The 25,587-nt window shown below is 42.7% G+C and overlaps 2 protein-coding genes across 5 annotated transcripts in view; one reads left to right on the forward strand and one right to left on the reverse strand.

The window, feature by feature from the left end:
• Positions 1-2,249: 2,249 nt before the first annotated feature.
• LOC109736092 (uncharacterized) lies at positions 2,250-3,817 on the forward strand. Its single transcript, XM_020295315.4, has 2 exons — positions 2,250-2,686; positions 3,407-3,817. Exons 1-2 carry the CDS (start codon positions 2,324-2,326, stop codon positions 3,581-3,583), a joined length of 540 nt encoding a protein of 179 aa, XP_020150904.1. The 5' UTR covers positions 2,250-2,323; the 3' UTR covers positions 3,584-3,817.
• The window catches only part of LOC109736091 (inositol hexakisphosphate and diphosphoinositol-pentakisphosphate kinase VIP1), a 34,624-nt gene continuing 12,806 nt past the window's right edge, over positions 3,770-25,587 (reverse strand). For 3 of the 4 annotated variants that reach the window (XM_020295310.4, XM_020295312.4, XM_045234951.2), the window contains 17 exons: positions 14,869-14,947; positions 13,833-13,991; positions 13,481-13,523; positions 10,413-10,495; positions 9,612-9,674; positions 9,462-9,536; positions 9,020-9,142; positions 8,387-8,625; positions 8,240-8,284; positions 7,340-7,406; positions 6,900-6,971; positions 6,401-6,639; positions 6,266-6,323; positions 5,885-6,052; positions 5,069-5,143; positions 4,768-4,983; positions 3,770-4,275 (listed from right to left, as the gene is read on the reverse strand). In XM_020295310.4, coding sequence (XP_020150899.1) covers positions 4,267-4,275; positions 4,768-4,983; positions 5,069-5,143; positions 5,885-6,052; positions 6,266-6,323; positions 6,401-6,639; positions 6,900-6,971; positions 7,340-7,406; positions 8,240-8,284; positions 8,387-8,625; positions 9,020-9,142; positions 9,462-9,536; positions 9,612-9,674; positions 10,413-10,495; positions 13,481-13,523; positions 13,833-13,991; positions 14,869-14,947 — 1,813 coding nt within the window. In that variant the 3' untranslated portion in view covers positions 3,770-4,266. The remainder of the gene's footprint in view (positions 4,276-4,767; positions 4,984-5,068; positions 5,144-5,884; positions 6,053-6,265; positions 6,324-6,400; positions 6,640-6,899; positions 6,972-7,339; positions 7,407-8,239; positions 8,285-8,386; positions 8,626-9,019; positions 9,143-9,461; positions 9,537-9,611; positions 9,675-10,412; positions 10,496-13,480; positions 13,524-13,832; positions 13,992-14,868; positions 14,948-25,587) is intronic. The other variant, XM_020295311.4, reaches the window with a different exon arrangement.

Genomic DNA, 25,587 nt, shown 5'->3' on the forward strand with positions numbered 1-25,587 from the left:
CACGTCCGGTCGGACGGCGCGAGGAAGTGCGGCGCCCGAAAGTGGACCAACCACGAGATGTCGCCGCCGGCAAGCTTCAACCGCCGCCAGACGGAGGAGTACGACCGCCGGCGCGCGTCCTTCTCCTCCGCGAGGTCTTCCTACGCCGGATCCTCCTCGTCCTCCGGCGCAGGCTTTCTCCCCGTGAAGAGGGAGTGATCGGACGACGACGAGGAGCCGGTGCCGTTCGCCTTCGTCCCGGTGAAGGAGGAGCCCGCTCCGCTCGGCCGCCGCGGAGTCGTCAGGCCCAAGGACTACGTTGCGGACTTCGAAGCCGTTGCTGCCGCCATCGCCGAGCGGAGGAGAAGCCCTCGAGTGGCGGCAGGCGGTCGCCGACAACGTCGCCGCCAACGAGAAGGCTGAGGAGTGGCGCCGCATCCGCGCGGAGTAGGCGGCGAAGTACGTCGACCTGTGCAGCTCCGGCGAGGAGGATTGAGCGTCGCTCGGCCTCCACGGCGTCGTCCATTTTGCCGCGACCTCGCCGCCGTCAGATCCGACCCCCTCTACTACTAATTAACGTAGCATGTAGTATGATCTATGCTTAATTTATTCATCATGTAGTATGTATGAACTCTATAGTATGTGATGTGATGAACTATGTTTGTGCAATTTCTCCGGCGAAAGTGTTTTTTCAAATTATGCAGGTTTAGATACGGTATCTGATCGGCCGCGCATGTTTTCGACACGCAAACGCGATCTTCGTGAAACCGCAAATGCATTTTGCGGGTCGAATTTTTGCGGGCTCTGCTAAAGTTGCTCTAACGGGCAAGCGGTTTGATTCCCCCTACTCCCTATTTTCTGTTTCTTTTTCTCTTCTAATGAGTAGATGGGCCGCACAGTGTCACAATTCGACACAGCCTCTCTGTTTAACTTTTCTTTTTTTGGGACAGTTAAGTGCTTTTTAAAATAATAATATTTTTCAAAAATTAACACCAAATTTAACATGTTATTTATGGAAATCGCTCAGAAAAATTTGTAGATTCCAAAAATGTTTTTTTCTCATAAATCTTACATGTTAATCATTTTTAAAAAGTTAATACTTTTTCTTATATGTGGTATTTTAAAATGTTTATTATATATGTTTCCTACGCATTTAAATTGACTAGATAGGATAGTACAATGTCACAATTCGGCCCGGTTTCTTAATTTAACTTTTCTATTTTTTGACACATTCAATTAATTTTTAAAATATTCATATCTTTCAAAAATTAGCACCAAATTTAACATGTTATTTATGAAATCGCTCAGAAAAAATGTGTAGATTCCAAAAATGCTATTATCTTACATGTTAATCGTTCAAGAAAAATAGTACTTTTTCTTATATGTGATATTTTGAAAATGTCCATTACATATGTTTTCCATCCATTTAAATTGACTAGATAGGATAGTTTGATGCTCCCACAAAATATATTATTGGTGCCTAGCTTTCGTTCCTTTTTAAAGAAGAAACTACTAGCTAGCTTTTGTTCTTTTCCAAAGAAAAACTACTAGCTAGCTTAGTGATATATATGTACGTGTAGAAACATATGTCTACATGTCATTGTGTACAGTGGGGCCGCCGCCATTGCATGTCAACGCTCATCAATGTGAAGCAGTTGATGGTCGGCTACAAATGACATGGACTGGAAAGGAGCAATGTCAGATTCAGGGGGCAAGGGAGCTAGGGTCTGAAGTTTGCACGAGCCGCAACATCAGACGGCGATTGGAAGGGGAGGAGGTCTCGACCAGATATCAATCATGATCTCGCCTAACACAAACAAGCATGTTTTGCTTGCTCCCACCGTTACTCCAGATTTTAAATTTAGCTCATGACATCATGTCCAAATTTATTAATAATGTTATTACTTCAAATTTTAATTTTAATTTCAAAATGAATTAATAAGCTGAACTAAGTTGACTCGGGACCAAATCTCATGTCTCAAATTGACATCCTGAGAAATCCTACCCTTTCATTATTCCACATGTTGTTCATTGTTTTGGAAGCTCACTGTGCCGAATGACCATTGGTCGTGATGTTAAAATAGAGGGCATGGACTTGTGAAGAGTCATGAGAATGCTTATCATATTAGAGACGTGTGTTATTGTTTGATCTCCCGTTGCAACGCACGGACACATTTACAGGTATAAATCTAAGTTCTTCTCCGAAGAAATTATAAATCAAGTAGCACAACCGTATGTCAGAAAAACAACGCCGCAGAAAGTCTCAAAAGGCGCCCAGCCACAAAACCAACTGAAGTCTGAGCTCTGAAGCGGCGGCCACCCTCAATCTGTACGGACTAGAGTCATGAATCGACGCTCGCGCCGCAGAGGCAAGCGCGGGCGCACGAGCCCGGACCCCCAGGCGAAGCGCCGCCGCGGCCCGCTGGAGTCGATGCCCGGCGAGCTGGAGGCCGCTCCAGCTCCAGTGCCGGCGCCGGCGCCGGCTGCGGCTGCGCAGCCGTCCGTAGTCATGGTCGCCGGGCTGCCGCCCGGGTGCGGAGTGATAGAGCTAAAGTCGCGCCTGGAGGCGTACGGCACCATCGCGCGCACTCGCATAGACGCCGCCGCGGCCACCGGGCACGTCACCTTCCGCTCCGCTGCCGCTGCCACGGCCGCCATTGCCGCTTCCCTCGACCCCGAGTGCGGCATCACCATCGGATCCAAGAAGGTAAAGATCTACGTTTGCTGAAGCGTGATGTCGGAGTTACTGGATTCAGCATCAGGGGAGCCAATTCTTTTGCTAGATACGGCCAATGGTAACTTGCTGTACATCTAGCAAGATCCGGTGAAGGTTCCAGCCTTTTTTTATTAGGTTTATTACTTATAGTGCCAAAACAGATGGATTTGTTGAAGTGCAAAGCAGTTATTTGATGGTGAATGCGCGAATGGCACCGATGCTTCTTCCAAACCTAGGCCAGACCAGGCATTGGTAGTCCATTACCCCTTTTAGGTTCATATTATGTTGGTAGGTTTTAGCTCAGTTCAGACATGTGAAACCCAATCTGGCTGTTCACTTTTGTCATTCACTTGGTAGTTTAATTTTTTTTATTTACCCAAGCATTCTAGATTTTCTTAATATAATCAATGTGCATGCTCATCTAGCTCTGCAAAGTTGGATTGACTATTTGATATGCTGTGCTTCATATAGCAGTAACAATAACTGATTAAAATGCGAGGACTTGCAAAATTGAATACAGACCAGAATTAAGCATTTATATCTGTGATATACTGCTTGACATCACCCAATAGACTCTGTTGATCTCTCTGAGATTGTTGCTCAATTCATATGAAGCGTACGGTTGTGGGTTTCAGATGTATACTGTGTCTTGCTTGCACTTTATTTGCCAACCTTTGGTACTCAGATTGGTGTTTCTTTCGTTTGATACAGGTTTTAGTTGTACAGGCAAGTGAGGCGCCAAATAATTCGACAAGCGTAGTTCAATCAGACCCAGCAGATGCGAGTAACAATATTGCTAGTGATGCTTTGGCCATCCCAAGCTCCAGAATAGCTCCAGAGGCGATCCACAAAGCGCGAGAAATAGTCGCTTATGATGATCTGTTCTGATAGGCATTCTTCCTCTAGATAAGGGAGAAATCAGTGTGCTGTTGTGCAATATTAGGGTCTTTAGCTGTCTAACTGTAACTGAGAGGGGTATCTCCTATCTCGTGATGTTGCGCTGTAGGCCACAACTAATTGCTTGTCTTCATCATTGAACCTATGTGTAGATCAAGCAGTGTCGTACTATGTGACTTTTCACTGAATTAATTTATTACCATGCAAATCAGGCATTATACATGATTACATTTGTACTAGAAACAAAGTGGTGTAAGCAAAAAGAAAGCAACTCCTGGTTAAACTTTCTGTAATGTTGTAAAATTTAAAGGGCACATCATCTGTACTCCATGTATATCATGGAAGAAATGGTATCAAATAGTTGGCCTATACACACAAGCTATTATTTACACATTAGTATCTGGGAAATGAGCAAGTTTCTTTCTCAGTGTGGGCGAGATTCTTTCTGCAGCATGATGTCATTGGACCTTGCCAGCATTTCACTGAATGGTTTGCCTCATCTTGGTGATAGTTGGGTGCTTTATCAACTTCAGTCTGTTGGTACACCACTTACTTGAGCTCTTTCATTAATGGTGACTTTACTGACTCAGAACACATTGCAGCTGAACTGAGCAATTATGTGCTATTCTTGCAGCTTCTTGCCTTCCTTCTGGGGTACCACTCAGCATGTCTCACTAATGTTGCTACAAAATTTTAAAATAAAGAAAGTTAAGGAGAATCCCAAGTGTCACAACAGGTCACCCTCCAAAATCTGTGTGCTGGTAAGATAAACGAAGACGTAAATTCTAAGCCAATGTCACAACAGGTTAAATACAAGGAATAGCCAAAATGCATCATTTGTTGAAAGAGGAAAAGAGCCTTGTAATAATATCTGCCTGCCCAATTATTCATATTGATATGACTGGTTGATTACTGTCAGAAGTAACCAACGTTCTACACAGATAGATTGGTCAAAAAAAGCAGACATAATTCTAACATTAACTTGGTCGCATCTTCATACTCTTTTTGGATTATGAAGCTCAAGAACAGCATGCCATAGTGCACTAAGGTTATTAAGACAAAATGTGTGCACTTCATCAAATGAAAGCAACGGGAATAAAAGACAAAGAGACAGGAAAGGAAGGTTTTATCCACTAGCAACAATATTGATAATAGGAACAGGGATAGAGACTAACCCGTCTTGCTCCTTGCGATTCGATATCTTCACAGAAGCGGACTGCCAAACATTGAGGAGTAGCTGGGGGGAAATCCTCAGCTGGCATTGCAAATGGGCGGGTCATTTTATCAAATTTGTCTAAGGTGAGATATGAACCAACTTCTTGCAATTGCTCCGGTTCCATAATTTGCATTGTGTGGTCATCAGGTAGAAAATAATCTGTGTTAGTTGCACTCTGCATGGAGAAATTTTAAGAAACATGTGAATTAAAGAGTAATGCATTCATTAAGAACAAATTCATGTTAATCAACTAAAATCACCTCTAAGCAACTTATATCTGCGCCACGACTATATGTCATCTCTATACGGAACCTCTTTGGATCTTCCAAAGGCACCTGTAATAGTAGTGCCAATTAAAGAAAAGAAACAACATTGCTTCATGTCAGATATGTTTCTTGCATGTCCTAATTGTTCCAGAAAATCAGTTTGTGACTTCGAGGTGGTATAAGCCTCAAAACTTATAAGACAGAATCAGAGATATTATTTATCTAAAATATTGCCATGGAATGAATCCTAAAAGCATTAAAAGCACCTGTATGAACCTGATGTAGTTGGTGGCATGCTGTTCTCCATTATTATAATTAATATGGGTGCAGCTAGATTGCTTAAAGAAGCAGTGCCGCAACCTCACTGTTAATATTTCTCCGTATCAGGGAATTTGAGGATTAAATTCACGGAAACAAATACTTAATATTCCCCCAATATCAAGATACTGAAACTAAATCTGGAACAGATGTAGAAGATTTATCTGTATTTCAGTTGGTCATGCTTTATGTTTTTTCCTGGCATGATGCTGGCAAGTTGGGTTCCAAACTTGTTTATACCAAGAGATGGAAACTACATCAGCTATTTACTGGCAGGTTTGACAAGTTTGTATCAATTTGATAGCAATTATACTGCATCAAGTAACATGTAAGAAAACAAGTGTATTTACACATTTAATAGTAGATCCTTTTCTAAAAAACAAAAGATAAAGACAGTAATAATTGTACTGTTTGCTTTTCGTTGGTGAAGTTAGTAGCAAACACTGCAAAGGTATGACGATCCATTACACATGGTTAAGGGAATTTTAATACCTCCGTATTCTCGAACATACGCAACACAATGTAACTCATGTAGTCAAGTTCCTTTGTTTTAAATAGATGATCTGAAGCATTTTTGCAGATAAGACTCTCTTCTCCATTCAGAGACTCGTCCAAATAGCAGTATCGAAGTACGTTCATTAGAGAATGTATATGTGATTCCTACAAGAAGAGAAGAACAAAATCTTGAGTCATGCTTCTGAGGAGAAAACGAGTGAACAAGAAAACTACTCCAGGATACACTTAATTTATTGAGAATGTAAAAAATGAGCATGATTGATATTTCATGCTCTATGATGTCATAACACGAGAAAGCACAAATGAACAAAAAAAATCTTGCAAAAAAGAAATAAAGGTTGAAGATCATCTACATACCGATGTAAAATAGAGCCTTGTTCGAACACGTCTCTCGGGATCCAACACATTTGCATATCTGCAGGAAGATTATTTGCTTATCTGTTTGTATCATTCAGAAGTCAAAATGACTTGAATTCTTGGTAAGTTACTTACTTCGGATCTAAGCAGTATTTTGTTTCTTTATGGGAATCTAGATCAACTGACTTCTCGTCTGTGCTAGATCCTTCAAAATTCTCATTCCTAACACTATCATGGTAACACCTCTCCTTTCGTTTTGTAGAAGATACTACTATTGGATCATGTCGTGTACTAGATTCAGCAGCTACCTCGGTAATCTCTCGTCTGGTGTTGTGCAGGTCAATCAGAATCTTGCCCAATAAACGGCGTGCTATCTGCAGAAATGGACAGAAGAAATAGATTGTGATGATTTTTACCACGAAACAAAGGGGAAAAACACCCTAGCCTTGAGTAGTAGAATGCCTGCAGATTATCCACAAGTTATCAGTTTATTTATGTTCAGCATCCTTCCTGTCTAAATAACTTTATCTTCTTATTTGCAATAAATACTGTGTAATGAGCAATTGAATATACAACTATACAAGATACGTCACATTGAACAAACCCAACTTACTGAATCTTTAAAAGACAATACCTTTGAACCTATTTTGAGTTTTTGTTTCGGATTTATCCCGTACTCGTTTGGAATGACACCATCAGCTAGCAACTGAGTGAAATAGTAAAACAACAAAATAATTAGAAATGTAGGGCAGAAAATTTCAGAAAACAAAAATATTGGGCCGAAAATGGATCGAGAGATAGCACTGGAATAAGACTAGGCTTACTTTCATCAAACTAACAAAATACTACACTTCTCATATTTTGTTTCACAAAAATGACACTCTTTTTGTCACACTGTATGCCAAAAAATCAAGGATCGAGGACTTCTTGGGCCCGGACCCCATGATCCCACTGAGCCTGGGTAGCTCCAGCACCGAATAAAATGATCAACAGCAGAAGGGGGGGGGGGGGGGGGGGGGTATTGCATCTATAAACTCTGTTTTATTTTGGGGATGAGAAACATGCTTGGTTTACCTGAGATACTTTGAAGAGATCATGCAGACCATTAAGATTGAGATGTGAGTTATGCAGAAGGTCATACCTGTCATGTACAGTATTATTAGAAAATAATGACGGATCAGCTTAAAGATGATGTGCAGAAATGAAGAACCACCATCTTCTTCAGATGCATCATGCCATTTTTAATAAGCACAGGAAGCTTTGAATATAAGAAAGAAATTATTTAAAGAAAAATAATGCACGCAGCAGATGCACACAGGCACCGGAAAGCAATCAGGAAAAAAGGCAAAACAGTGTTAGTACGATGAATTCTGTTTCTTTGTCTTTGTGATACCTCCATTTGAACTTTTAAGTGATCCACCAGAGCAGCATATATAACACTAATCAAGGCTAAAAAGACTTGCAGGTAAGCTCAGATCTTCTTCGGGACTTGGGCAGAGTATGAGATCAGAAATTTATTGTCCTATGACCCTTCAGTGAACTCACTATTCTTGTTAAAGTAGGTCTTTGTACCAAATGACGCCTACATCAGGCGAGTCCGCGAGTAACCCATTATTCTTGTTGAAGTAGGTCTATTGCTGAGCATGGAAAATAGGCAGTGACAGCAAAAGATTAACTAAGTTGTCAGACACCAAAAAGTTGTTGGCTAAGATTTTCCATAGCACTTCTATTCGATCTTTATCAGAAAATAAAGGCCAGCTGTTTGCCTGATTTGTTTGGAAGAGGAACATGGAAAATTATGTCACCGCTATGGGTGTTACCACACTGCAAGCTCATCATAAAAGACAACTTTGAATGGGTCCGGCTGTAATTTCCAGAGATCTTACAGAAGAGTATATGACAACATATATTCAGCTCTTCTGTAAAGACAAAACCCAAACAGACTAAGAATCTGAGGGATAGACTGTTACCTACTTGCAAGAGTCATATATATCAGGAATCTGTGTAGTGTCAAAGCGCCTGCATTATAGAGAGAATTCTGACAATGGTTACACAAGCAACCTTAAGAGAACTTCTAAACAGGCAAGCACTCAATAAGAATGTTGAAGCTGGGAGGCATACTTTTTCCTTTCATTGTAGAGATCCCTCTCTAGTTTCTTCCAACGGGCAAACATCAAAAGGAAGCTTTCGCTGCCACAAGGCAATCCAGCAGCGATGCGGTCCATGTCAATTTCTGTTCTCCATAGTGCCTTCGCTTGATCATAAGGATGATTAGGTGAGTCACTATCGGTTGCAACCTCCTCATTTTCATCATCAGAGAGCCGCTTCACTTGTGAAGTTATTTCTTTTGTTAACTCAGCCTAATCAGAGAGGGACAACTTAGTTACTACTTACAATTGACATATTAGAGTGTGTTGAAGATATTGCTGGATGTTTTTAGTGAGAAGAATGAGCAATAGTTTTGGCATTCTCTGGGGCATTCACTGTTGATTCACTGGCAATTGAAGAGAGAAATAGAGAAGAAGTAGCACATTTGTGTGGAACCTGTTGCCGACATGGCAAAACACAAAAGCAACCAGTTTTCGGAATACCATGCACCAGTTTTGACAGTAGCCCGGTTTGAACTAAAGGGTTTGTTCCCGACTCGAACAACAGCTTTTATTTTGGTAGGGGTGGGGGAATCAAGTCACTCTTGTATAAAAATTATAAATCTAGAATTCGAGGGAAATGAAAGACGATATCTAATGGATTTACCAAATCTGTTAGAAGCTGAGCAGCATTTGTAGACACATCAGCCCCATCAACCATCCATGGAAACCCCGCAGGATCACCACCATTTGCAACTTTTGAAGAGATGATAATATCATGCAACTGAGCCTGCAGTGAACGGGCATTTTAGAAACATTGGACTCAATCTCAACATGGAACGTTTATTTATGAGCAAAATATATCCAAGATCATAAGCACAGGATAGTCTCACTGAGGCTTATATTTGCACAATTGGTTCAATTTCCTTCTAACAGCTGGTCATTTTACTTCATTCAGTTCTGAATATCATCTATAGTTTTCACTCTCTAATTTCTTAGTGCGATCGAGTTTTTGGGTATTATGAGTTATATTGGTTCCCATGGCAAAACTTATTTGAAGTTTCAAACTAATATTTACTATAGTTATGGTATTGGCATCTGAAGCATACCTTTGCTTCACTTATCTCAATAGTACCATCCTGCAGTCCATCAAGCATAGACGAGTCCTTACTCACTAGTGAAACCTGGACATATCATAATCCAGTGAATAGCAGTTCTGCTTTGCTTCAACTGACATATATTATTGAAGAGGAACAGACCAGGATTGGCGTTAAGTCCCCTTCCAAATCAAGAAGACCCTTAGCGAAAGCCGCAGCAGACATCTAAAATAAATCAATTAGCAAATATGGAAGCAACCAATCCAAAATTACCAATACATGCAGAATGACATAACAAAAGTAAAGACTGGGAAATGTCCTTGCCAATGCCTAAAACAGTTGGGTTCAATGGAACAACCTTACAACCGTATGAAAGATCAACCAATTTATAATAGGATAATGGTACTCCCTCCATTTTTGTTTACAAGGCCACTTCATTTTTCTTGTCGAACTTTGACTTATAATTTTGGCCAACAAAATATGAACTATATGTCATTAAAAATATATCATCGGAAAGTTCTTTGAAATGTGCATCCAATGAAATAGATTTTTATGGCATATAACTCAATTTCTGTAGGTAAAATTAATGGTCAAAGTTAGATATGAAAATATGAAGTGGCCTTGTATAAGGGAATTGATGGAGTATTATTTTGGGTGTCCCAGTGACAGGTAGTGGGATTAGAAGAGTTGCAAGTAAATAATGAATCATGTCATGTGTTCTCCCAAAACTGTATGCCTGGGGGGGGGGGGGGGGGGGTGACAGTTATTTTATTAATAAAGTAAGTAAGATGTTTATTCTTTTGAAGAGAGTGCATTATTTTATTTTAGAAAATGGAAGCTTCATTATCACTGGCCTGCATGCAGGTTTTGCTTTCCGTTCCGTAATCCTAAAACCTGCTATGGACCACGACATACTTTGATAAGTGATAACACAAGATTGCAAGACGAGATACTAAGGTTTACCTGGACACGACCTTCATCTGAACTATATATTTTCAGATCATGCCTATATGTACTGTGCAGGCGAAGCAATCCTGGTCCTTCACCTAAGTGAACCAAATTTGTACAAATCAACACAACATTCACAGGCATTAACTGTTTAGTCCATTCAGATGGTTCACAAAACACTTGGAGGCGCTGTCTAGTGAAGTCTGAACAGAAACAATAGCCAAATTAACAAAAAAAATTGAAAAAAAAGGATATACTTAGGGTACCAAAGATCAAGAATGGGAATTAAAAAAAGATCAAGAATGGGAATGAGCGCGATCAAGAATGTGGTCCACATGGTGAGGGCACGACAGCAAATCGGTCTTTTATCCGGAATCAGTGACATAGTGTATGTGTTAGATGAGTTCAAAGCAGAATCTGAGCATTCGGCAGTTGCTTTCACTCATCGGTCGCATGGTCCCGTGTGAGGTTTACCCTCTAGTCTCTGTTGTTTAGGGTTTTTGTGTGTTTATTTCATTTTCAAGATGCTTTCGCGGTCTTCTATATGACTGCTTTTCTGCTTAATGATAAGATGTGCAAAACTATTGCACGTTCTCTAAGAATATGAATGGACATGAGACAATGGAGAATGACCATATAAGCAGAGTCAACAATCTGACCAGCAGAAAGGAGCTGCATGGTAAATTGAGGAACATGAGCAACAGAAGGAACATGAAAAGATGAAGTTCTAAGAGTGCTTTTCTTAATGGTGAGGAGGTCATCTGATCCTGGTCCAAGCAACGACCAGGAGGAGCCCCTCCCTTTCCTCCCGCGACGCCCCCGCGGGCGCCCGGGAGGCTAACCCTAGCCGCTGGCGGAGCCCTCCTCCTCTCCTCCCCTCCCTCGCCGCTACCAGGGGCGCGACCGGGCGAAGCCCGGCCGGCGGCGGCGGGGAGTTTCTCTTCTCCTCGCTCGGGTGGCTCGACACGGGGCGGCTCGCCTGAGTCTGGGTGCCGCGCTAGGCGACGGGCACGGCAACTCCTCAGCGCGCCGGTGCGGGACGGCGTCGGCGGCGTGGCAGAGGTGCGTTGGGCGGCGCGGCGGAGGTGCTCCCAGGGGGTGGTGTTGGCGGCTTCGGAGCTCACGGCCCGGCCAGATCCGATCTCGTGGGGCGGGTCGTGGGCGGCGCGGGTCACGGGCGGCTGCCCCTGCCATGGCGTCTGGCTGGTGGGGGTGGCGGCGTGACGGAGGTGGTCGACTCTCTCTCCTCTGCTCTTCGGACGATGCGTGTGGCCGACGGTGGCGGCTTGCTGGTGGGTTGTCAACGGCTCAGCGGGGGTGCCGTTGGCTGGCCGGTGGTGGTTGGGGCAAACCGGGGAGGGAGGCAGGAGGCCTCCTGGCCGTACTGACGCCGAGTTCTGGAGCTGGAGCTGCCAGAAGGGTCGTGTCGGTGGTCCATGTCCCCGATGGAGCGGTGCGGTGGCTGCGGCGTGGCCGGCGGCTGCCGGAGACCCTTCCCTGACTAGATCTAGCCGGCTGGACTGCCTTCCCGCCAATGGGTTTGTTTTGGGGTGGAAGGAGCTACCTTCTACCTCTCACCGGTCGATGACATCCATTTGTCATCGTCGTGGTGGCGGGGGGTCTTGGTTGCCGGAGCGGTGGCCTCGGTGGTGGAAGTCGCGTTGCTTGTGGGCGGGGTGCGCGGCTCAGGTGCGGGCTGGTTGCTATGGTCGTTCCCACAGCGTGGCGGCCGGTGCTTCTGTGAGCGTTGGTGTTTCGAAGGTGGAGCGTGCGTGCCAGGGGAGATCCCTTGCCCGGCTTCGGTTGGGCCAACGGTGGTGGCGTCTGTGGGTGTCGTCTCCTTCCTGAAGGCATCGTTGTGGCTACTCTCCCCCTTCGGATGGTCTAGGTGAAAACCATGATCCTTTGGATCCAGCAGCGACAGCGCTCCGGTGTCGTTCCCCTTCTTGAAGGCGCCGTCTTGGAGGCATACATTCGCCGAGCTCAGCTTCGTCTCTCTGTGACAGTTCTGTCACGTTGGAGTACTCCGACTAGTTCAAGCAGTGCCCTCATTGCTCATTTGTCGTTTGCTTGGCATGTTGGGGTGGTGTGGTTGTTCCTTTACCTGTTGTATCCGGCCTTGGGTGTGTTGTGTTGTGGTGTGATGTGGTGTTGAGTTGTATGCGGTGATCTTGTTTGGTCGATGCTTTATCTATAAAGGGGGGCAATAGCCTTTTTGGGTAATGGTGAGGTCTACATACACCCAACCCAACACCTGGGTATTTTGTTCCTGAGGGCATGGTATGTCATCTTCGCCGTTCTCCTTGTGGCCTTAAGCAAGCCCTTCATGCTTGGTTTGAGCGTCTCACCTCTGGTCACTGCTGGGTATTTAGCGAGTGATCATGATCCTCCACTCTTGTCCACCATTTGTCCCGAGGTCAAACTCGTCTTCTTCTATAGGTGCAATCGGCCTTGCTAGTGACCCTATGAAGCATGAGCTCGCATAGCATACCGGCGTTGATGCTTCCTTCTTGCGGTTCCATGTGCAACAGCTGTTCACTCTTCAGTATGTGCCTTTCGGGCTTCTGTTTGTCGATTCTTCAAAGGCCCAAATTAGAGCACAACACAAGTTTTACACCTCCAAACAGTGTTGTTCATCCACCATGAGTTTTGAGAGGAGGGGGGGGGGGGCTGTCTGAACTCTTTTTTGCGTATTTAACACAGTACGTGCGTGTATATGTCAACATAGGGCCTCATGGAAATCCAAGCTGCAAATTTCCTCATCTTCTTGATGACATGATAACTAAAAAAAATTTAACATACAACTTGCGTTAAAGTAAATCAACTGAACTGAGCCTAAACTGACCAGAAATATTGAAATTTTAGCCAAAGCCAAAGGCGCGCACTGAAACTCAAATGGTAACATTAAGAAAAATTGTTCTAGTGAAAAGTAGAATAAGATGGATAGCTTATGGAAAATGTGTAGTTACTCAGTTCACACATGCATTTCAGCTAAAGCCGATTATCTCTTTGGCGACTAAAAAAATGATGTGCCACATAGACAATTTGATATAGCAAATGTACCAAGGTTTATGAAGGCGTACTTGGATACATATTATTTCTGAAATATCTTCCCAGCTCTTCTGCCTGCACAATGAAAATATGCACATGAAAAATGCATGACATGAATTTATGTGAGTGAACCTAAAGGTATTCAGACATGTTAAGGTTCTAGAGATAAAATAGTAACGACTTTATATTTAGAGAACAGTAGGCTCAATATTTGTACACTGGGATACGAAAAGATCGTTGAGCTAACCCAAGAAAGATAAGAAATCAATAAAGTAATGCATAACATCCTTAACACCCCAAAATCTTTAGCAAGGTGCCCATTATGTTCAGCAAACAATGGCTTCAGAAAATAACAGAAACTTGAACATGTGAAGTAGTGCCAACCTGCTTTCTTCCTGCATGGGTTAGAACACCACCATACTTAAGAATCATTAGGGCTTCGCTTGGAACCTCCTCCTCCCCTTCTCCACTACTTTTAGGAATATGGGCCCAGTTTGATGGTTTTAGCTGTACTTTCCTATAAATACCTGAAAAGTGTCCACCCTGAAGGCCACAGGAACTAATATTTAATGGGTGTAAAATTATTGTGTTCTTCAAATACCCAAGGATAGAAAGATGTGCAGAATACATGTGATATGCAAAATACATGTCTAATCATATTCATATATACCGCAGCACAAGTGCATTTCAGGACGAGAAACATGGATAAATAATTTGCCTACTGATGTCCTTGTATTTGCCTCAACAAAAAGTATCCTTCAAAAATAGTTTCATATTTGAGTTTCACGCAGCATTATAAGCTAGGACAGTATTTTTGTCAAGATAAATCTAACCTCACTGATGACCAAGCTGTTTTATGAGTAAATATGACATATGCCGCTGAACCACTTAGGCCCAAGTTTGGGATGGTAGTATCGAATTATAGTTGAACATAAATCTTGGAGAACCAACCGGATAACCCTCTAGGTGAAGCGAGATTAAGTATAACATCTGTCCACAACCATTGGATGGATATTATAAAATTGGATTCGAGATTTTGGACGGCTCAGATCAAAAGCATACCAGCCAACTCGTGCATTTTTATGTTGATATACATAATAACAGCAGACATTTCTCTTCCGTTCACATATACATGAAGTCACATTTCTGAGTTCTTGTAGAATCTCGCTAAGTCTACTAAGTTTTCACTATGATTTAGTTCTCACCCTCAACCAAATGATTGTATCTTCAGATTTAATATTTGCATGCTGACATGTAAAATTCCAAGTTGTTGAGAGGACTGTATGGTGTAAGGATATATCAATTTGTTTGCACCATGACTTCTATGCTTGAGTTCGAGGTAAACAAGGTATATAAAGCGATTATAATCTAAAACATTATCAAGGTCGACCTTAATTTATAAATACTTTAACTGTGTTACCTCTTCAAGAACCGCTCTAACTTGCCGTAGCTTCTCTGCATGCTCGACTTCAGCATCACTATCACTTTCACGGCCAGATCTGAAATTCATAGCAATTTTCTCATCTTTATTGAGGACGCGAAAGAGAACAATATTAAATAATTTGATTTATGTTCTAAATATGAGAAAAATAAGGTAGTAAAATTACGGTCAGATGCTCTGTGAAACCTACTTAAGAATTCCTTTCGGCTCCCGCTTGGGAGTGTGACTGACTTCTTGAAAGAGCATGGTGCCACCATGTTTGGTTTTGGTAATTGATGACAATCCCTATGGACTAATGGTTGCCTTGAGTTACATTTGAAGGTTTTGTCCATAGGCTTTGCTTGAAGATCATTCGTTGGTTTCAAGGCTATAAGAGAAGATTATGTGTTGACCAAGGTGGTATTCAAGGTTTTATCCAAAGATTGTTCATGTGAGAGTTGAGCTTATTGCAAGCATGTCTTGAAGAAGAAGATTGTGTGAACAAGACATCATCTTTATGAAGAAAGAAGGTATCACACAAAGTGTAGAAGATTTACCGAGTGGGATCAAGTGATCTCACGGTATGGTAAGCATTGTCCATTACGCTTTGTGTACTAACCCATGGTCTATGTGAGAGTTCGTTGTGGGGTTAGGTTTGTTTCCATGGGCATGCGTCAAGAGGAAGATCTCATACAACCCATGGAGGATGACATCAAGTGGTGATCGTCATCAAGATTGCGGTGTGCAAGTTCAAGTGGAGCATCACGAAGAGATCATGCTTAAAGCTTGCCATCCATTGTGGTGACAGTGGACTTGGGAAGATGTGCCGAAGAGTGGCTCACCCATAGGGGAGTATGGGGGAGCAATCAACTAGTCTTCATCGAGCCAACGCAATCAAGAAAGGTGGTCCAACTTGAGGAAGTCAAGATCGTCATCATCTAGCTCAAGTGGACTATGTGCAAGGCAAAGGTTTTGCCCTTGATAGGTTTTCTATTTTACCGGTCTCATGGTGGTAGTTGGGAGACCAGGTTATAGGATCGATTGCCGTTCTATCAAGGGGGGCTCTCAAGTAAGTAGCTTGATTGTATCGTTCGTATAGAGCTCGAACCATTGCATCCTTGCATCATATTTCTTGGTTCTTGTTTGCTTTTTCTCTGTGTGAGTTTTTGAGCTAGTGGTCATCTTCATGATAAGCTCGAGTTCATCGAAAACGGATTTCGTATGCATCTTCTATGATGTTTTCGATCATGGAGTTTATGTCGGTTCCTCACTGATGGAGGTTTCACACCTCTATTTGATGGGTTAATTTGATAAATGCCACTCCAAATCTGGCGATTCCAAGAAATGCCACTGCAATTTCCAAACTTTAAAAAATGCCATTTCTAGTGGCATTTTTCGAAGTCTAGAGTGGCTTTTTCAAAGTTTGCAAAAATTGTAGTGGCACTTTTCAAAGTTTGGAAATTGCAGTGGCATTTTTATGAATCGCCATAATTGGAGTGGCATTCATCTAATTAACCCCTATTTCATAGGCATATCTCTCCTGCCACTTCTTATCATATCCAGTCGTTGTTGGATAGTACTTGTCATCTTCTATCCAACAAGCTTGAGTTTCTTGATTTCGGAGTCCGTTTGCAGGAGTTATAGCAGTTTCAGTATAGGAGCATCCTTCTGTTTTGCTTGGGTAGTTGTTCAGTTTTAAGCGGTAATACTGCTCTAAGCGGTAATAGAGCGGTAGTACTTCCGCTTCCTTCTACCGCAACCACTTCCGCTTATTTTTATGCTTCTGTTGCCCAATCTGCTCGAGCAGTACTAGAGAGCGGTAGTACTGCTCCTCTGAGCGGTAGTACTGCTCCTCCGAGCGGTAGTACTGCTCTGGCAGAACTACCGTTCATGTTTTTTTGTCTCGTTGGGCTGTTTTGACCGTGCTAAGCGGTAGTACCGCTCCCCCAAGTGGTTAGTACCACTTGTGCATGTTCAGTACACATAACGGTTGGATTTGGGAGGACCTATTTAAGGGGGTCTTCTTCCCCAATGGTTCTTATCCTTTGAACTCGTGTTTGCCCCCCATTGTTGACCTTCTTCGAGCTTCCTATCTCTCAATCCTTCCAATGATTCTTGCTAGTTTTTGAGGGAAAAGAGAGAGGAGATCTAGATCCACATTTCCACCAATCACTTTCCCCTCTGAGTGAGGGGAACCCCTTTGGATCTAGACTTGGAGTTCTTTGTGTTCTTCTCTTTGTTCTTCCTCTCATTTTCCTCCATAGCATTAGTTGTTGTGGTAGGATTTGGGAGAGAAGGACTTGGGCACTCCGTGTGCCCTTGCCACTGCATTTGATTCGGTTTGAGTTCTCCACGGTGATACGTGGAAGTGAAAAGTTGAGAAGCTTATTACTCTTGGGTGTTTGGGCACCCTAGAGCTTGTTCCTCTTGGGTGCTTGGGCGCCCTAGACGATTGGTGGTATCTCGAAGCCCAATCATAATCATTGTGGTGTAAAGCTCTGGACAAGCGTCGGGTCTCCAATTAGGTTGTGGAGATTGCCCCGAGCAATTTGTACGAGTTTTGGTGACCGAGGGTTGCCAAAGTGTACAAGTCCGGTGACCGCCCCCAAGGGTTGCCATTTGTACAAGTTCGGTGACCGCCCTCAAGGGTCCCTTAGTGGAATCACGGCATCTTGCATTGTGCGAGGGTGTGAGGAGATTACGGTGGCCCTAGTGGCAATTTGGGGAGCATTGTGCCTCCACATCGCTCCAAACGGAGATTAGCATCCGCAAGGGTGTGAACTTCGGGATACATCGTCATCTCCGTGTGCCTCGGTTATCTCTTACCCGAGCCCTTTACTTATGCACTTTACTTTGTGATAGCCATAGTGTTTCATGTTATATCTGAAGAAAATATGCCCTAGAGGCAATAATAAAGTTATTATTTATTTCCTTATATCATGATAAATGTTTATTATTCATGCTAGAATTGTATTAACCGGAAACATAATACATGTGTGAATACATAGACAAACAGAGTGTCACTAGTATGCCTCTACTTGACTAGCTCGTTAATCAAAGATGGTTATGTTTCCTAACCATGGACAAAGAGTTGTTATTTGATTAACGGGATCACATCATTAGGAGAATGATGTGATTGACTTGACCCATTCCGTTAGCTTAGCACTCGATCGTTTAGTATGTTGCTACTGCTTTCTTCATGACTTATACATGTTCCTATGACTATGAGATTATGCAACTCCCGTTTATCGGAGGAACACTTTGTGTGCTACCAAACATCACAACGTAACTGGATGATTATAAAGGTGCTCTACAGGTGTCTCCGAAGGTACTTGTTGGGTTGGCGTATTTCGAGATTAGGATTTGTCACTCCGATTGTCGGAGAGGTATCTCAGGGCCCACTCAGTAATGCACATCACTATAAGCCTTGCAAGCATTGTAACTAATGAGTTAGTTGCGGGATGATGTATTACGGAACGAGTAAAGAGACTTGCCGGTAACGAGATTGAACTAGGTATTGAGATACCGACGATCGAATCTCGGGCAAGTAACTTACCGATGACAAAGGGAACAACATATGTTGTTATGCGGTCCGACCGATAAAGATCTTCGTAGAATATGTGGGAACCAATATGAGCATCCAGGTTCCGCTATTGGTTATTGACCGGAGACGTGTCTCGGTCATGTCTGCATAGTTCTCGAACCCGTAGGGTCCGCACGCTTAACGTTTCGATGACAGTTATATTATGAGTTTATATGTTTTGATGTACTGAAGATTGTTCGGAGTCCCGGATGTGATCACGGACATAACGAGGAGTCTCGAAATGGTCGAGACATGAAGATTGATATATTGGAAGCCTATGTTTGGATATCGGAAGTGTTCCGGGTGAAATCGGGATTTTACCGGAGTACTGGAGGGGTTACCGGAACCCCCCGGGGGTTAATGGGCATAGTGGGCCTTAGTGGAGAAGAGGAGAGGCGGCCAGGGCAGGGCCGCGCGCCCCTCCCCCTAGTCCGAATAGGACAAGGAGATGGGGGCGGCGCCCCCCCTTTCCTTCTTCTCCTCCACCTCTTTCCCCCTCTTCTCCTAATCCAACAAGGAAAAGGGAGGGAGTCCTACTCCCGGTGGGAGTAGGACTCCTCCTGGCGCGCCCCCTCCTGGCCGGCCGCACCTCCCCCTTGCTCCTTTATATACGGGGGCAGGGGGGCACCCTAGAGACACAACAATTGATCATTTGATCTTTTAGCCGTGTGCGGTGCCCCCCTCCACCATAGTCCACCTCGATAATACTGTAGCGGTGCTTAGGCGAAGCCCTGCGTCGGTAGAACATCATCATCGTCACCACGCCGTCGTGCTGACGAAACTCTCCCTCAACACTCGGCTGGATCGGAGTTCGAGGGACGTCATCGGGCTGAACGTGTGCTGAACTCGGAGGTGTCGTGCGTTTGGTACTTGTTCGGTCGGATCGTGAAGACGTACGACTACATCAACCGCGTCGTGCTAACGCTTCCGCTTTCGGTCTACGAGGGTACGTGGGCAACACTCTCCCCTCTCGTTGCTATGCATCACCATGATCTTCCGAGTGCGTAGGAATTTTTTTTAAATTACTACGTTCCCCAACAGTGGCATCCGAGCCAGGTTTTATGCGTAGATGTCATATGCACGAGTAGAACACAAGTGAGGGCGATACAAGTCATACTGCTTACCAGCACGTCACACTTTGGTTTGGCGGTATTGTTGGATGAAGCGGCCCGGACTGACATTACGCGTACGCTTACGCGAGACTGGTTCTACCGACGTGCTTTGCACACAGGTGGCTGGCGGGTGTCAGTTTCTTCAATTTTAGTTGAACCGAGTGTGGCTACACCCGGTCCTTGAGAAGATTAAAACAGCACTAACTTGACGAACTATCGTTGTGGTTTTGATGCGTAGGTAAGAACGGTTCTTGCTCAGCCCGTAGCAGCCACGTAAAACTTGCAATAACAAAGTAGAGGACGTCTAACTTGTTTTTGCAGGGCATGTTGTGATGTGATATGGTCAAGACGTGATGAGATATAAGTTGTTGTATGAGATGATCATGTTTTGTTGAAGTTATCGGCAACTGGCAAAAGCCTTATGGTTGTCTCTTTATTGCATAAGATGCAAGCGCCAAATAATTGCTTTACTTTATCGCTATGCGATAGCAATAGTTGCAAGAGCAATAGTTGGCGAGACGACCATATGACGACACATTGATATAGATAAAGATGATGGAGATCATGGTGTCATGCCGGTGACGATGGAGATCATGACGATGCTTTGGAGATGGAAATCAAAGGCACAAGATGATCATGACGATATCATGTCACATATTATGATTGCATGTGATGATTATCTTTTATACATCTTATTTCGCTTAGTTCGGCGGTAGCTTTATAAGATGATCTCTCACTAAATTTCAAGGTATAAGTGTTCTCCCTGAGTATGCACCGTTGCCAAAGTTCGTCGTGCCCAGACACCACGTGATGATCGGGTGTGATAAGCTCTACGTCCATCTACAACGGGTGCAAGCCAGTTTTGCACACGCAGAATACTCAGGTTAAACTTGATGAGCCTAGCATATGCAGATATGGCCTCGGAACACTGGAGACCGAAAGGTCAAGCGTGAATCATATAGAAGATATGATCAACATAGTGATGTTCACCATTGAAAACTACTCCATCTCACGTGATGATCGGTTATGGTTTAGTTGATTTGGATCACGTGATCACTTAGATGATTAGAGGGATGTCTATCTAAGTGGGAATTCTTAAGTAATATGATTAATTGAACTTAAATTTATCATGAACTTAGTCCTGGTAGTATTAGCATATCTATGTTGTAGATCAATAGCTCGCGATGTTGCTCCCTGTTTTATTTTTGATATGTTCCTAGAGAAAACTAAGTTGAAAGATGTTAGTAGCAATGATGCGGATTGGATCCATGATCTGAGGATTATCCTCATTGCTGCACAGAAGAATTATGTCCTTGATGCACCGCTAGGTGACGGACCTATTGCAAGAGCATATGCAAACGTTATGAACGTTTGGCAAAGCTCGGTATGATGACTACTTGATAGTTTAGTGCACCATGCTTTACGGCTTAGAATCGGGGCTTCAAAGACGTTTTTTGAAACGCCACGGAACATATAAGATGTTCCAAGAGTTGAAATTAGTATTTCATACCCATGCCCGTGTCGAGAGGTATGAGACCTCTGACAGTACTTTGCCAATAAGATGGAGGAGAATAGCTCAACCAGTGAGCATGTGCTCAGATTGTCTGAGTACTACAATTACTTGAATCAAGTGGGAGTTAATCTTCCAGATAAGATAGTAATCGACAAAGTTCTCTAGTCATTATCACCAAGTAACTAGAACTTCGTGATGAACTATAATATGCAAGGGATAACGGAAACGATTCCCAAGCTCTTCGTGATGTTGAAATCGACGAAGGTAGAAATCAAGAAAAGCATCAAGTGTTGATGGTTGACAAGACCACTAGTTTCAAGAAAAGGGCAAAGGGAAGAAGGGGAACTTCAAGAAGAACGGCAAGCAAGTTGCTGCTCAAGTGAAGAAGCCCAGGTCTGGACCTAAGCTTGAGACTAAGTGCTTCTACTGCAAAGGGACTGGTCACTGGAAGCGGAACTGCCCCAAGTATTTGGTGGATAAGAAGGATGGCAAAGTGAACAAAGCTATATTTGATATACATGTTATTGATGTGTACTTTACTAGTGTTTATAGCAACCCATCGGTATTTGATACTGGTTCAGTTGCTAAGAGTAGTAACTCGAAACGGGAGTTGCAGAATGAACAGAGACTAGTTAAGGGTGAAGTGACGATGTGTATTGGAAGTGGTTCCAAGATTGATATGATCATCATCGCACACTCCCTATACTTTCGGGATTAGTGTTGAACCTAAAATAAGTGTTATTTGGTGTTTGCGTTGAGCATGAATATGATTGGATCATGTTTATTGCAATATGGTTATTCATGGAAGTTAGATAATAATTGTTATTCTGTTTACATGAATAAAACCTTCTATGCTCATACACCCAATGAAAATGGTTTGTTGGATCTCGATCGTGGTGATACACATTTTCATAATATTGAAGCCAAAAAATGCAAAGTTAATAATGATAGTGCAACTTATTTGTGGCACTGCCGTTTTTAGGTCATATTGGTGTAAAGCGCATGAAGAAACTCCATGCTGATGGACTTTTGGAATCACTTGATTATGGATCACTTGATGCTTGCGAACCATGCCTCATGGGCAAGATGACTAAGACTCCGTTCTCCGGACCAATGGAGCGAGCAACTGACTTATTGGAAATAATACATACTGATGTATGCGGTCCGATGAGTGTTAAGGCTCACGGCAAGTATCGTTATTTTCTGACCTTCACAGATGATTTGAGCAGATATGGGTATATCTACTTGATGAAACACAAGTCTGAAACATTTGAAAAGTTTAAAGAATTTCAGAGTGAAGTGGAGAATCATCGTAACAAGAAAATAAAAGTTTCTACGATATGATCGCAGAGGTAAAATATTTGAGTTACGAGTTTGGCCTTCAGTTAAAACAATGTGAAATAGTTTCACTACTCACGCCACCTGGAACACCATAGTGTAATGGTGTGTCCGAACGTCATAACCGTACTTTATTAGATATGGTGCGATCTATGATGTCTCTTACCGATCTACCACTATCGTTTTGGGGTTATGCATTAGAGACAGCTGCATTCACGTTAAAAGGGCACCATCTAAATCCGTTGAGACGACACCGTATGAACTATGGTTTGGCAAGAAACCTAAGCTGTCGTTTCTTAAAATTTGAGGTTGCAATGCTTATGTGAAAAAGTTTCAACCTGATAAGCTCAAACCCAAATCGGAGAAGTGCGTCTTCATAGGATACCCAAAAGAAAATGTTGGGTACACCTTCTATCACAGATCCGAAGGCAAGATATTCGTTGCTGAGAATGGATCCTTTCTAGAGAAGGAGTTTCTCTCGAAAGAAGTGAGTGGGAGGAAAGTAGAACTTGATGAGGTAACTGTACCTGCTCCCTTATTGGAAAGTAGTTCATCACAGAAATCTGTTCCTGTGACTACTACACCAATTAGTGAGGAAGCTAATGATGATGATCATGTAACTTCAGATCAAGTTACTACCGAACCTCGTAGGTAAACCAGAGTGAGATCCGCACCGGAGTGGTACGGTAATCCTGTTCTGGAGGTTTACTTGACCATGACGAACCTACGAACTATGAGGAAGCAATGATGAGCCCAGATTCCGCGAAATGGCTTGAGGCCATGAAATCTGAGATGAGATCCATGTATGAGAACAAAGTATGGACTTTGATTGACTTGCCCAATGATCGGCGAGCCATTGAGATTAAATGGATCTTCAAGAGGAAGACGGACGCTGATAGTAGTGTTACTATCTACAAAGCTAGAATTGTCGCAAAAAGTTTTCGACAAGTTCAAGGTGTTGACTACGATGAGAGTTTCTCACTCGTATCTATGCTTAAGTCTGTCCGAATCATGTTAGCAATTGCCGCATTTTATAAAATCTGGTAAATGGATAAACAAAACTGCATTCCTTAATGGATTTATTAAAGAAGAGTTGTATATGATGCAACCAGAAGGTTTTGTCAATCCTAAAGGTGCTAATAAAATATGCAAGCTCCAGCGATCCATCTATGGACTGGTGCAAGCATCTCGGAGTTGGAATATACACTTTGATAAGTTGATCAAAGGATATAGTTTTATACAGACTTACGGTGAAGCCTGTATTTACAAGAAAGTGAGTGGGAGCACTACAGCATTTCTGATAAGTATATGTGTATGACATATTGTTGATCGGAAATAATGTAGAATTATTCTGCAAAGCATAAAGGAGTGTTTGAAAGGAGTTTTTCAAAGAAAGACCTCGAAGAAGCTGCTTACATATTGAGCATCAAGATCTATAGAGATAGATCAAGACGCTTGATAAGTTTTTCCAATGAGTACATACCTTGACAAGATTTTGAAGTAGTTCAAAATGGAACAGTCAAAGAAAGAGTTCTTGCCTGTGTTACAAGGTGTGAAATTGAGTAAGACTCAAAGCCCGACCACGGCAGAAGATAGAAAGAGAATGAAAGTCATTCCCTATGCCTTGGCCATAGGTTCTATAAAGTATGCCATGCTGTGTACCAAATCTGTTGTATACCCTACACTGATTTTGGCAAGGGAGTAGATCACTGGACAGCGGTCAAAATTATCCTTAGTGGAATAAGGATATGTTTCTCAATTATGGAGGTGACAAAAAGGTTCGTCGTAAAGGGTTACGTCGATGCAAATTTTGACACTGATCCAGATGAATCTAAGTCTCAATCTGAATACATATTGACAGTGAGAGCAATTAGCTAGAGTAGCTCCGTGCAGAGCATTGTTGACATAGAAATTTGCAAAATACATACGGATCTGAATGTGGCAGACCCGTTGACTAAACTTCTCTCACAAGCAAAACATGATCACACCTTAGTACTCTTTGGTTGTTAATCACATAGCGATGTGAACTAGATTATTGACTCGAGTAAACCCTTTGGGTGTTGGTCACATGACGATGTGAACTATAGGTGTTAATCACATGGTGATGTGAACTATTGGTATTAAATCACATGGTGATGTGAACTAGATTATTGACTCTAGTGCAAGTGTGAGACTGAAGGAAATATGCCCTAGAGGCAATAATAAAGTTATTATTTATTTCCTTATATCATGATAAATGTTTATTATTCATGCTAGAATTGTATTAACTGGAAACATAATACATGTGTGAATACATAGACAAACAGAGTGTCACTAGTATGCCTCTACTTGACTAGCTCGTTAATCAAAGATGGTTATGTTTCCTAACCATGGACAAAGAGTTGTTATTTGATTAACGGGATCACATCATTAGGAGAATGATGTGATTGACTTGACCCATTCCGTTAGCTTAGCACTCGATCGTTTAGTATGTTGCTACTGCTTTCTTCATGACTTATACATGTTCCTATGACTATGAGATTATGCAACTCCCGTTTACCGGAGGAACACTTTGTGTGCTACCAAACGTCACAACGTAACTGGGTGATTATAAAGGTGCTCTACAGGTGTCTCCGAAGATACTTGTTGGGTTGGCGTATTTCGAGATTAGGATTTGTCACTCCGATTGTCGGAGAGGTATCTCAGGGCCCACTCAGTAATGCACATCACTATAAGCCTTGCAAGCATTGTAACTAATGAGTTAGTTGCGGGATGATGTATTACGGAACGAGTAAAGAGAATTGCCGGTAACGAGATTGAACTAGGTATTGAGATACCGACGATCGCAAGTAACATATCGATGACAAAGAGCCTAGTTGTTTTAGGTTTTGTGCTTGACAAATTAAATGCTAGTTTTATTCTGCATTTGTTCAAGCCTAAACCATAATTATTTTAAAGCGCCTACTCACCCCCCCCTCTAGGCGACATCCACGATCTTTCACTTCTTAAGAACACTTTTAACATATTCTATAAGGGGTATGTATGAAATTTGGTAGCTGTTGTCCAAAATTACCCAATTCAATGGCACAGTGTAACAAAACAGAGTAATCCTACAACAACATCAAAGGCTTTAGTCCCAAACAAGTCGGGATAGGCTAGAGCTGAAACCCATAAGATCTCTCAACCAACTCATG

Source organism: Aegilops tauschii, chromosome 3, assembly GCF_002575655.3.
Source record: "Aegilops tauschii subsp. strangulata cultivar AL8/78 chromosome 3, Aet v6.0, whole genome shotgun sequence".
Lineage (NCBI taxonomy): Eukaryota > Viridiplantae > Streptophyta > Magnoliopsida > Poales > Poaceae > Aegilops > Aegilops tauschii.

Excerpts from the sequence above, each read along its gene's own strand:
- LOC109736092 (XM_020295315.4), top strand. The coding sequence starts at position 2,324 with ATGAATCGACGCTCGCGCCGCAGAGGCAAGCGCGGGCGCACGAGCCCG. Across the intron at positions 2,687-3,406 it reads TCACCATCGGATCCAAGAAG|GTTTTAGTTGTACAGGCAAG; the intron begins GTAAAGATCTAC and ends CGTTTGATACAG.